Source organism: Rhyacophila brunnea, unplaced genomic scaffold, assembly GCF_057557595.1.
Source record: "Rhyacophila brunnea isolate RB1 unplaced genomic scaffold, BYU_Rbru_1.0 scaffold_18, whole genome shotgun sequence".
Taxonomy (NCBI): domain Eukaryota; kingdom Metazoa; phylum Arthropoda; class Insecta; order Trichoptera; family Rhyacophilidae; genus Rhyacophila; species Rhyacophila brunnea.
The window spans coordinates 188,904-201,094 of record NW_028232837.1 but is presented as its reverse complement, the minus strand read 5'-3'; the positions used below and the strand labels follow the sequence as shown (position 1 = coordinate 201,094).

Below are 12,191 nucleotides of genomic sequence, written 5' to 3'. Positions count from 1 at the left end.
AAGAGCATACTTCAGTGAAACGGCAAATAATTTTCAACTATATGTGTGACGAAATTTTTAACTCTCTGGCAATCGGAGAGCGGAAGTCGAGCTCTGAACACGTCAAATTGTTTCGTGATGGCGACGAGGGTATTAATTCTTAAATCGCGTAAAGATGACTAAAAAATGTTACCCATTTACTTGAAAATTTACTAAAATTAATTTACATGTCAATGAATATATTATTATTATTGTTACTAATAGAACAATAAAAAGAACATTAAATGGACGCATGTTGAATTTCTATAACAAATTATGTTTTGTTCTGCAGGCGTCGTTTACACAATCTTCGCGTCGCGTATTCACGATCGTTTTAGACCGTGCCCCAGCTGAGGTATAGCCTTTTGGGGTCCAAACATATTATACATTTTAATAAACCATTTTACAAGAACGTAATACACAAAATTGGTAGGTAAGCCACATTGACCGGAATATGGTAGACGCTGGTTCAATTCCTGTCCGACACTACATCCGGTACATAAATTTTGATCGTAAAAAACAATGTAGGTAATTGTATGTAATATTTTCGGAGTATTCAGCGTTTACTTGGCAGTAATTCATGACGCCCACGATGGCCGAGCGGGTAATACGTCGACTTATTATATTGTGGGGTCCAGGTTCAATTCTTGGATCTGACAAATACACATATTGTTTTTTAATGTGGGTTTGGAGTCAGGTATGGACTTTGGACGTGGAGGCCGTTATGATCTTGTTAAGATCGTACATGGTAAAAAAAAATCATGATATTGGTGACAATCCATCGATTCTTTTCGAGAGAAATGTTCTATGAAAAAAACATATCCCAGCTTTGATCATTGGTGTAATTATGATTTATAAAGATTGTACTATAATTAGGTATTAAGCAGGGGTAGTCAACCTTTTCATACCTACCGCCCACTTTTGTATCTCTGTTAGTAGTAAAATGTTCAAACCGCTCACCGGTTCCACAGTAATGGTGATTTATAAAGTAGGGAAGTAACTTTACTTTATAAAATTTATAAAGCAGAGTTATAGCAAGTTAAAGCATATAATAATAATTATTTACCAAATACTAATATGGTGCATGATGCTTTAACAATTAAAGCATCATACACCGGATCTACAATTTGGCGCCGGCGACTGGGCGCCAGGATAATTGAGCGGGGCACAAGTGAATGAAATGAGAAATCAAGCACATGAACGGCGTTACATACACCTCCATGATGTTCACAACTTTTTAGACCCCAATGTCCACCCCGGACATTAACATGCCCTTGTCTCAACCCAGTCAGCAGCCCCGAATCGTCCCATTCACCATACGCCATATTTACTTGATCGAACATCTTCGATGATTAAGATCATACATCGGTGAAACGGCAAATAATTTTCAACAATAGGTGGGACGAAATTTGACTCTCGTTGCCAATCGGAGAGCGATGGCGTAGGAGGAATATATTATTAAATCGTGTAAAGATGCCTAAAAAACGTTACGCATTTACTCGAAAAAAAATATGTCAATGAATATCATCATCATCAGGGGCGCGACAACCCGGTGTGGGTCCTGGCCTCCTCCAACAGCTCCCTCCACCTGTCCCTATCCAGTGTGGCCGCTTTCCAACTTGGTACCTCCAGAATACGGCAGTCACTGGCAGCTCCATCTAACCAGCGAATCTTTGGCCTCCCTCTTCTTCTACGTCCTATTGGATTGCTGGACATCACTCTCTTTGCCGGTTCATTGTCATTCATACGGTGCACATGACCTAGCCATCGCAGTCTCCCAATATTAATTGATTGAACTGCGCTACAATCTTCGTACAGCCCGTAGAGCTCAGCATTATAATATCTTCTCCTCCAATTGGTGCCATCCCTGATCGGTCCATATATACGGCGGAGAATTTTTCTTTCAAAGATTTTCAGGGCTCGTTCATTTCGCAGAGTTAATGTCCAGGTTTCCGATGCGTAGGTGAGCACTGGCTTTACAAGTGTCTTGTAAAGAGTGCTTTTAGTTCGACTAGATAGTAAGCGGGACTTAAAATGTCTTAACAGACCAAAGTAGCATTTATTTGCAGACATGATTCTCTTGTTGATTTCTTCTGTAATATCATTATGTCGAGTTACAAGAGATCCAAGGTATATGAAACTGTTGACCGTATCAAACATGTATGCACCAATATCTAACATTGGTGCGACTTCTCGTGGTGTGACATAGACAGCCATGTATTTAGTTTTTGCCTCGTTTATTTGTAAACCCATTCTTTTGGCAGAGGCTTCTAGTGCTGTGAATGCCTTTTTCAGCGCCAATTCTGATATGGCAATGATGATGATCAATGATCAATGAATATAGTATTATTATTACTAATATAACAATAAACATAACGTTAAATGGACGCATGTTGAATTTTTATGACAAATTATGTTTTGTTCGGCACGCGTCGTTTGGACAATCTGCGCGTCGCGTAGTCACGATATGCTTAGACCATGCCTCAACTGAAGTATAGCCTTAAGATACGTAGGTATAGTGCACGGGTAATGGCGAGTCGTTTTTGTAAGATCCGTACACGGGGAAGTAGAGTTGGGCTGGTAATGTTAGAGTCGATGATATATTGTGGAAATGTAAGTAAGATCATCATGAGGATCATGGGGCACGTTATCTTCCACGTGAGAACCCAGGCACTCATTTTTGTCCTGTAAGGCAAAAAATATCATAATGCTTGTGATTGATACACCACTGGGTATTCAAGAAGTTCATTTAACTCAAGTAATTCTTTTATCTTTGGTTATCTCATAATCAATGTTACGATAATTGAGAAAGAAATCGATAGTTTTCATATAAATACAGCAAATAAATTCATTGCATGCAGTGTTTGCATATTATTATAGTGACAACCTATCAGCAATCGAGTAAGATGGCTTTCCAAAGGATGTTTTTTGTTGTCGTTTTGACATGTTTGGTTCAGGTGAGACTATGACACTTTTACGTTAAATCGAATACAATTATTTGCCATACAACATTAGACTGTATTTCTTGTTTCTACTGCCTAAATATTATTAATCATAACTTACCATAATAAGCAACCTCTGAATCAGCGGTCCCAAACCGGTGGTCCATGAGAGAATTTTGATGGTCCGCAGAGTAAAAATTTTGATTCCATTTACAACTACATATTTTATTATTATTGATGAGAATGTCTTTTACGAAAAGACATTCTCATCAGCTGGCAATTAAAGCCAAGTAACGCAGTCGGCTTGAAATACAAACGGCTCTCCGTGTTGCAGTAACGTCATTAGAACCAAGAATCCAACAGCTTGTTTCAAACAAGCAGCCACAAAGGTCACACTGATTATCTTTCTGGTACATGTACCTAATTAACGTTTTATACACGTCTATGTCGACGTAGAACTCATATTCATTTAATAATTGTATTGATTCTTTTTTAATAAAATGAAATTTTAAATGTTTTTTTGCATTTTTCGTAATGAATATCTGTGTTAATAAGTTTATTTATTATAATTATTTTATCATTATATTGACATATCGAATTTTTACCAAGTGTGGAAAAAATACGTGGTAGTGGTCCGCGGGATTCAATATTTTGAGTTTAGTGGTCAACTAGGTCCAAAAGGTTGGGGACCGTTGCTATAAATGCTTTATTTGGTGTTGATTCTAGTACTAAAACTATTACAATGATTAAAGTAGACACTAAATACTTTCCGAATTTATCCTAGTAATTGCTAGAAGGGTTATATTAATAATTGCCTTTTTCTTCAATTTGTTTTGCAGGGTTTTCATTTTAGCAATGCCCAAATGGAAAAATTCCTTCTGCAAAGGGCCGCCATTGACTTGACAAGCTTTTTGGACGAGATTTTGACAGAAAACAACGCATTTTTGCAGGAGATTGATGTAGTTTCCAAGCAAATTGGGAATCACAAAGATGACAACACTTTGGAAAAGCTTATAGCTGGAGCCCATATGCCAATCGACAACAAAGTAAGTAGCTATTACAGTCTTCTCACGATCACGATTCGAATGATTTAATAGTTGACCTGTTATCGTCTCTTCTTCACTACTTAGTCATATTTTTTCATCTGTCTATCTGGTGGGATGATTTGTGCTAACCTCAAATGACGAATGGGAATAACCACACGCTCCAGACCATCTTACAAGTTTACTTTTGGCCAGAATGTCCTATATTGGCGTATGTCTGCTTAATTTTTGGAATGTTTATGTACCTACTGAAAGACAAGAGCATGCAGAGTGTGAGTTGATGACCACCAATGCCAACTTTAACTATTTAAATAAAGCCGCATCATCACAATGAGCGAAAATGTCTCATCTCTAAAACGATTTTTTTGTCTTCCCTATGTAATAGGAACTAATTTAGTCAGTGACGCCCCTAGACAAAATGCCGCCCCTAGGCAGTGCCAAAATGCCTCCACATTTTTTTAATACAGTACTTTATATCATATTTTCATGACACGCATATCTAAGAAATGTATTGTATGGATACATTACTAACAAAATATATACCACTAAATCTAATTTCTAGTGTACGGTTTCAGATAAGTACCTACATTTAAAAGTACACTCGACAACTTCCAAAACTTGCGAGTGACTGGCAAACATATTTGCATACATTTTAAATTAGGTATGCACGTGTCATTGCTGTTCACCAAGAACGTGACGTTCAAGGACAACAGAAGTAAAGTAGACATCGCGAACCCGACAAAAAAATCCTGTTAAAACTTGTTTAGTAGACTCAGTACAAATTTATAAGACGGTTTTGTGTAGCTTTTCGTGCTCAAAGATAATAGTTTAAATTAAAAGATTATTTACAATAAAATTTAATTAAAATAACTGATAATACTGCCTATTTATATCGGCCAATGGGTTGCCATATAAAGCAAATTCTATCGGATAACAAATATTATGTTGGTGTTATTGACCGTCTTAAATATTAAATTCACCTCTACCTACCTAATTAATACATTTTATTTCCAACCAGTGAGCTGATTTTTTTAATGGAAACATATTTCCGTAATTACTAAACTTAGGTACTTAGCTATTTCTATATATACCTAGTGATTCTCCTTGATTTTCCGCCCTTTGGGTAACTGCCGCCCCTAAGCGACGCTCAACCTGCCTACCCCCACGGCACGTCACTGAATTTAATACTCTAACGTGTTTTGTCCGTTATTGGCATAGTGAACAACCACTTAAGTCTAGTAACATACTAACAAAGCGAATCTGTCGAAATAAACGATTCAGGGTAATTAATAGGTCTATGAGAGGTTTGAGATGGCGCATATAGACCGTAGATGATAGATGTGTAGATGTCTGAGATCGAGTGTAGCTGCCACATAATTTAGGTATACTGGTAGCCGCAGGAAACCTCGTTTTTGCGGTTGCATCTTGTCTGACTTTCCAGTATAATAGTTTTGAGTTGTGAGTTGTAAATGGCGTGCAAAAGATTCCTAGTTAGATAGCCCCAAATGTTTTTTCTGTCGAATCTAAATGGAAAGATATCTTCCCAGAAATGGATTTAGAGACCCAGAATGAGTTAGGACATCCGCTCACGCAGAAAATAAAATCTGACGAACTGGTTGGTGATGGAACTCCTAAACTCGCCGATGACTGATGCTCCGTACACGGCGCTAGGTACTGAAACCTAATAATCTTATAACCTCAAACTGTCAAACTCATTGTCTTTCCTACTTCATTCTAAACCTTTTCCGTAATGTCTTTATGGGAATATTCTGGCAACCTGTAGTTATACAGGCAAGAGTATTTCTCAATATCCGCCACATATTTTAGTATAAAAATCGGTTCGCCCATCTTTAACTTTTGACGTCTTGACTTTTTTTGCTTGTTTGTTTCAGTTCAGTGTTACCAATTTTGGTGAGAAAATATGATTTTTCATCGAATCTACTTATATTGGTACCACTGTTTAATGACTGACTGGAAACTGAGAGACTGGTAGACTAGCATGTCGCGTCTCCATTCCAGTCTTGCCGTCAGCGAGCCGCCATTGAAATACATTAGCTAGATACTGGAGTTTGAGTCTCGTCTTTTTTGAGTATTCACGTGAGCGAGGCCATAAAATTGATTATTTTTTATTTTATTTTTATAATATACATTGTGAAAGTAGATTCTACCTACGTCGTCTACGGTATGTATGGGGGAAAATGGAAATGAAACAGGATTGGCTAGTAGGTACGAACTTTTAAAATGATATCATTAAGTATATATTTTTGTTTATTAGACTTTGGAGTGTTTGATCAAGCATTCTGACAAAGTGACAACGATCGTGGCGGAGACCAGACAGGCCGCCCAAAAATGCATCGACACCGCACACAACGAAATCCAAGTTGTCAAAACCAAAATTGAAGGAATCAAAAACCAGGTATTCATTAATTTTATATTATGTACTTAATATCCTAGAAAATTTCGTTAGCGCCCGCAACGGACGAGTGATAGCGTGACGGCAGGGGGAATTCGTCGGTCGCGGGTTCGAATCTCATATTATGTGAACATATGTTTTTAATATTCAGGGCAACTTATCGAGTTGAGCATTTGACTTGCATCCATTCCTCATATAACAAATCCTTTAAGTAACCTTTTCCGAAGGCGGACAAAATCTACATCGGATTGTAAATAAAGGTGTTAAATGAAGATGGAGCTTACATCATATTCTATATAATATGAAAGTGAAACTGGAAGAAAAACGACTTATCTTGATTAAATAAGAAGTAAGGCGTGTTTCACTCATTTCAATCAATTTCGATATTTATTTGCCAAGGTCGCAATGAAATAAAAACAGAGATGGCTAAATTGTAAATTAGGTATCTTATACAATGAATCATCAATCATCAACTACCTAGAATTTAGATGAACAATCAAGTTAATTCTCATATATCTCAATATTATTTGATTAATGGGACGGCTTAGTATGGTAAGAAGCACGTTGTCAATTGATACATATGATATATACACATAAATAATTCGTAGTAAAAATGTGCTTTTTGCCTCAGTTAATACTGTATTACAACTTAAGTTAACTCAGTCAAAGTTCACTTGAGAGCGTAACAACCTCAGTATTGGGTATCTGCCCCTGAGACATTACCGAGCGTAAAAAACTGCAGATACTTCACATCCGAACGTAAGGCAGCATGATACGCTCGATTAAGTCCGAGTGTGGTGTAGGGCGGGTTGGTTTGAAGGAGTCTTCATTTGTGTCGTATTACTATAATAATAGACAGACGAACGTATCACTATTAAACTACATAACAAATTATGCGTATTGATAATTAGGCTCTTTACATTTTTATTATAAGTGAAATTAGATTATTTATACTATATATCTACACAAACAAATGGTAGATATGACATTGATGTACTTACCTACTGATAGATATATATATATATATATATACTTACTTAAACTACAGTATTATTTGATTAATTATTTCTAATTAAATAATTTTATAATTTCCCCTTGAAGAGGACAAAACCGGAACAAAAATTTAATTAAAAGTGGAATAAGTACTAAAAAAACGGTGTGTGTACTTATGTACGTGCGTTAGAAGTTATGCTTCTTTGGCGTAACATAACAAAAACAAAACTTGAGATAACCTAGATTCTTCGACTAGCTCTTAATTATCTTATTAAATTACACACTCAAGAAAAATGACCGCCTATTGGAACGCCGTTGGTTTATTTCTATGCACTTTAACTTATATTACTAAATTATATAAGTATTTATCGTTGTTTTTATTTTTAAAGTAACTACTGCTACTATGACGTTTAATAGTTTGTTTACGTAAGGAATTGCAAATGGCTGACAATAATAAATTCGCTGCCTAGGCAACGGAACAATTCTAAACTATAATATTATTATACAGTATACTCGTCACGTTTGGAGTATCCTACTGCGGCGTAATGGTAGTGCGTTCGGCTGATAACCGAACAATTGGTGGCTCGAATCCAATCAAGTGCGTTTATTTTTGTGTGAAAAAAAATTATGTGTTACATGCCACACGCCAAAAATACACTCTGATCTGATTTTCCAATCACGCCTAAAGAAGTATAACTTCAAAAAAATGTGTTTTATTTAATTACAAATAATTAATCAAATAATACAATGCAGTTCCATCATAAATCGACAGTTAACACTATAAAAGAAATTAAACTACAGTGTTGTGAATTCGCAAAAAATAAATTCTAATAACATTTTTTACACATTATTTTCCAGCTAACTAAGAAAATACAAGAAGCTAAAGTAATTTACAATGAGTGCGCCAAGGAACATCCCAATCAACCGTCAGCCATTTTGAATTGTTTATATGTTAAGGTGAGTGCTTTTTCTTTTTAATTTCTCGGCTAACTTTTTATTCGGCCATATACGTATATTTAATTTCACCATTAATAATCATCGTCATCGGCCGGGATCGATACACTGCTGGATGAAGGCCTTCCCTGGCTTCTTCCACTCTTATCGGTAACCAGTTCTTCGCTGCCTCGTACATCTAGCGAACTTTATGAGATAGTCTGCTACCGGATCTTAGGGCGTTGATGTAGACGTTTAGTGGCCCTCGGGTACCACTGTATAATGATATTTGTGCGTAACAAAACAAAAACGAAACTTGTGATAAAATAGATTCTTTGACTAGCTTTTAATTATATTGTTAAATTACACACTCAAGAAAAAGAACCGCTTATTGGAACGCCGTTGGTTTATTTCTATACACTTTTACTAAATTATATAATGATTTCTCGTTGTTTTTATTTTTAAAGTATCATCTGTCACTCTGACGTTTAATCGTTTGTTTACGTAAGGAATTGCAAATGGCCGACAATAATAAATTCGTTGCCTAGGCAACGGAACAATTTTAAATTATAATATTATACTGTATAATCGTTACGATTGCAGTACCATACCGCGGCGTAAATGTAGTGCGTTCGGCTGATAACCGAACAATCGGTGGTTCGAATCCAATCGAGTGCGTTTTTTTTCGTGTGAAAAAATAAATTATATATTACATGTCACACGCCAAAAATACACTCTGGTCTGATTTCCCAAACGCGCCAAAAGAAGTATAACTTATAAAAATTAAATAGGAAAAGTTATTTATTGAAGATACCTAATACTACAATTAAATACAATATTCAAAAAATAGTTTAGGTAATTCAATGTCTTCCATACAATAAATTTCTACCAAGAAAATGCTAACTTAATTAACAATCATCAAAGCAGATTGACGTTTGTTTAAATTATTGTAAAATGAATAAATATTTTAATTTGATATACTTAATATTATTTATTCGGTCTCCGCAGGGCGCTAAGGTTGGCGAAGAAATAAAGAATCTGGTGGAGGTTTTGAACAAAGCCGTGGTGGATGCCCGGAAACAACTGGGAGAGATCGCCGAGCGAGGCAAAAGGTGCATCACAAATGCTATCGAACGTGGAGTTCAGCAAATTCACAAGCTCGTCCAGGACTGTTTAAACGAAAGCTTTTAATTTGAAGACTCGTATAATTTGATTGATCGCCTGACCTTCCCGTACAGTTTCATTTCTCTATCACAAATAAATAACTGCCTAAGATAATCATTGTTATTAAAATCAAAGTAAATAATGTTATTTTTCCCTTTAACTAAAATATCTAGATGTATAAAAAAAATTTAAAAATGTCCTTCGTTTATAACAACTCTCAATGCACTTGCTAAATGTTTGATATTATCTACTTAAATAAACGATATTGTTTACCTAATTATGTTATTTATATTTAAATTGTTTTTTTTTATTAAATGTGACGTCACGCGGGAGTAAGCAGGTCATGCGTTCCAGATGGGGCGGCACATTATAAAAGGCGGCGAATGAATACAAATATTACAAGTTTTGAGAGCAGTGTCGATTTTTCATGAAGCTGACGATGCTGTTGCTTATTAGAAAGAATCAAAAATAAAAAATACTCAAAACAACTATTGACGTAGGTATTGCAATGAATGTTTATTGACACCCACGATGGCCGCATTTACTATATAAGTTGGAGTTAAGAGTGTTCGTTGTCAGTGTGTGTTTGCCTTTTGAATCGCCTGAAGATGCCGAAAGGCGAAACCCGGGTCGCAAAAAACGACTCAAATGTAATAGTAAATGACTTAATCCATTAGACTATATAGGTACAATCGTTCGAATCGAAAATCGAACTGCCTTCAAAATTCCTATTACGAAATGCATAATATATAAAACTCCTTCTATCTAGAGTCCAAATTATTTGGCCTTCACCGACTGTACCTTACATTTACAGAAACTTGATGTTAAATGGCTGTTTAGCACTTTTATTGTCCAATTCATGAAGATTATGCCATTGCTCTGGATCAGTGACCGCCAAACAGTCGCTCTCGAGCTACCGGTAGCTCGCGTCGGCATTTTCGGTAGCTCGCGTGGGATAATTTATCATATGAAGCGCCTAGTTTCAAAAGCCCCTAAAACGGTTTTTGAAAATTTTTGAGTTAGATATGTAGTTAGATTGATATTTTTGTGACCTATATGTTGGCCTAAGATTGAACTTTAAAAAACGCCAAAATTCGTCAATACGTATGATCAAAAATTAGGGTAAATTTCAAAGCCCGCTAAAATGGTTGGGTGTGCTTTTCAAATGCCGCTAAATGGAAAGCCAAAATACCCTTTAGAATGTAACGAATTAAAAAAAAAAAAAAAAAGTTCACAGATTTAATAGATATGATATTGTCTCATTTTTCTCAAAACTACCTAAAATCGTTTTTATCATTTTTCTCAGAACTACCTAAAATCGTTTTAGGGGCTTTTGAAACTAGGCGCTTCATATTTATAAATATGACATGACATTGAAATCTATCCAGCTGTATCGTCGAAAATTTTCAAGAAGATGGAATTCTATCAGAAATGGAATTGATAGAATTTCAATGTGATTTGTCGCTTAAGAGTGTTGCCTCAACTATAGAATCTGTATGGACTTTCGTCCCAATAGATAAGTATCCAATTTAAATTCTATTACGCTCAAAATGAAGGCATTGTCTTGTTCTACCTACTATTTTTAACGATTTCCACCATGAAGGTGGTTAAAAGTAAATATAGAAACATACTCATAGATATACATCTTGATAATTGCATTCAAAGTGGAGTGGCAAGGTACTCACCGAGAATTGAAAAAAATGTGGAGGAAAATGAATGTCATTCTTTTCACTAATTATTTTAACTTTTACTCACACCTATTTCGAGATATTTTTCAATTATCATGTTGTTTCTAAATAAATAATTAAAGTACGCATTTTATGTTTTATTGGAAGTCCTATGTCCTAATTTATTTTAAGTAATATAATAATATTATGTATGTTACGATAAAGGACGATGATAAAAAATATAAAGATGTAATATGTATTATAAGTAGCACACCAGACAATTTCAATTTCTGAAAGTAGCTCACATCCTTATTGAGTTAAATTTATTTATTTACAATCTTACCTACTTTACAAACTACAAATTCAATACGTTTACAACATGGCATGAGAAAACAAAATAATCATATGAATCAATTACACAAAACATTATTATATGTTTTAATTAAACGATTATGCAAAACAAAGTTTTTTTTTAAATATTCACCGTATCCATTATCACATTCAGGACATTTTTAATAAAATCAAAAACTTTGATTAAAATCACTGCCTTCAACCAAGGCGGTACATGGATTTATCAATTCCTTCGAGACTGCTGGAAACCGCAGAACGAAGGTTTTGAATTGAAGAAATCAATAAATTTATTAATTGCAATTTCTGCACGTCATCTTTCGCCTTACATTTTGTATAATGTATACTGTATGTATAGTATATTATAGTATCATCTCTCTATAAGAAAACAAATGTGCGACATTAATTACTTAGTAAGATAACAAAATTGTCAACAAAGTATAATAAAAATCATTTTCTCACATATCTCAAACATTTAAATAAACATTGTAGTCGTTTCAATGCGTAAAACCTTTAAACTATACAGGTATTATCTACATAAATAATATAATAAACTCATAACTATTATTATTAGTAATTACTATAAAATACTAGATATGTTTTAAAAATGGCGCATAATCGCGACAGTGAAAAATTTGTACGTCGACTTTCTCGAATATCTTTAGGTTCA

The 12,191-nt window shown here is 34.9% G+C and overlaps 2 protein-coding genes across 2 annotated transcripts in view; one reads left to right on the top strand and one right to left on the bottom strand.

The window, feature by feature from the left end:
* Window positions 1-12,191, bottom strand: part of LOC147073066 (uncharacterized) — a 101,723-nt gene that overhangs the window by 44,868 nt on the left and 44,664 nt on the right. The gene's annotated exons all lie outside the window — the stretch shown is intronic.
* Window positions 2,925-9,533, top strand: LOC147073068 (uncharacterized). Its single transcript, XM_085945578.1, has 5 exons — window positions 2,925-2,975; window positions 3,800-4,006; window positions 6,279-6,419; window positions 8,268-8,366; window positions 9,351-9,533. Exons 1-5 carry the CDS (start codon window positions 2,925-2,927, stop codon window positions 9,531-9,533), a joined length of 681 nt encoding a protein of 226 aa, XP_085801704.1.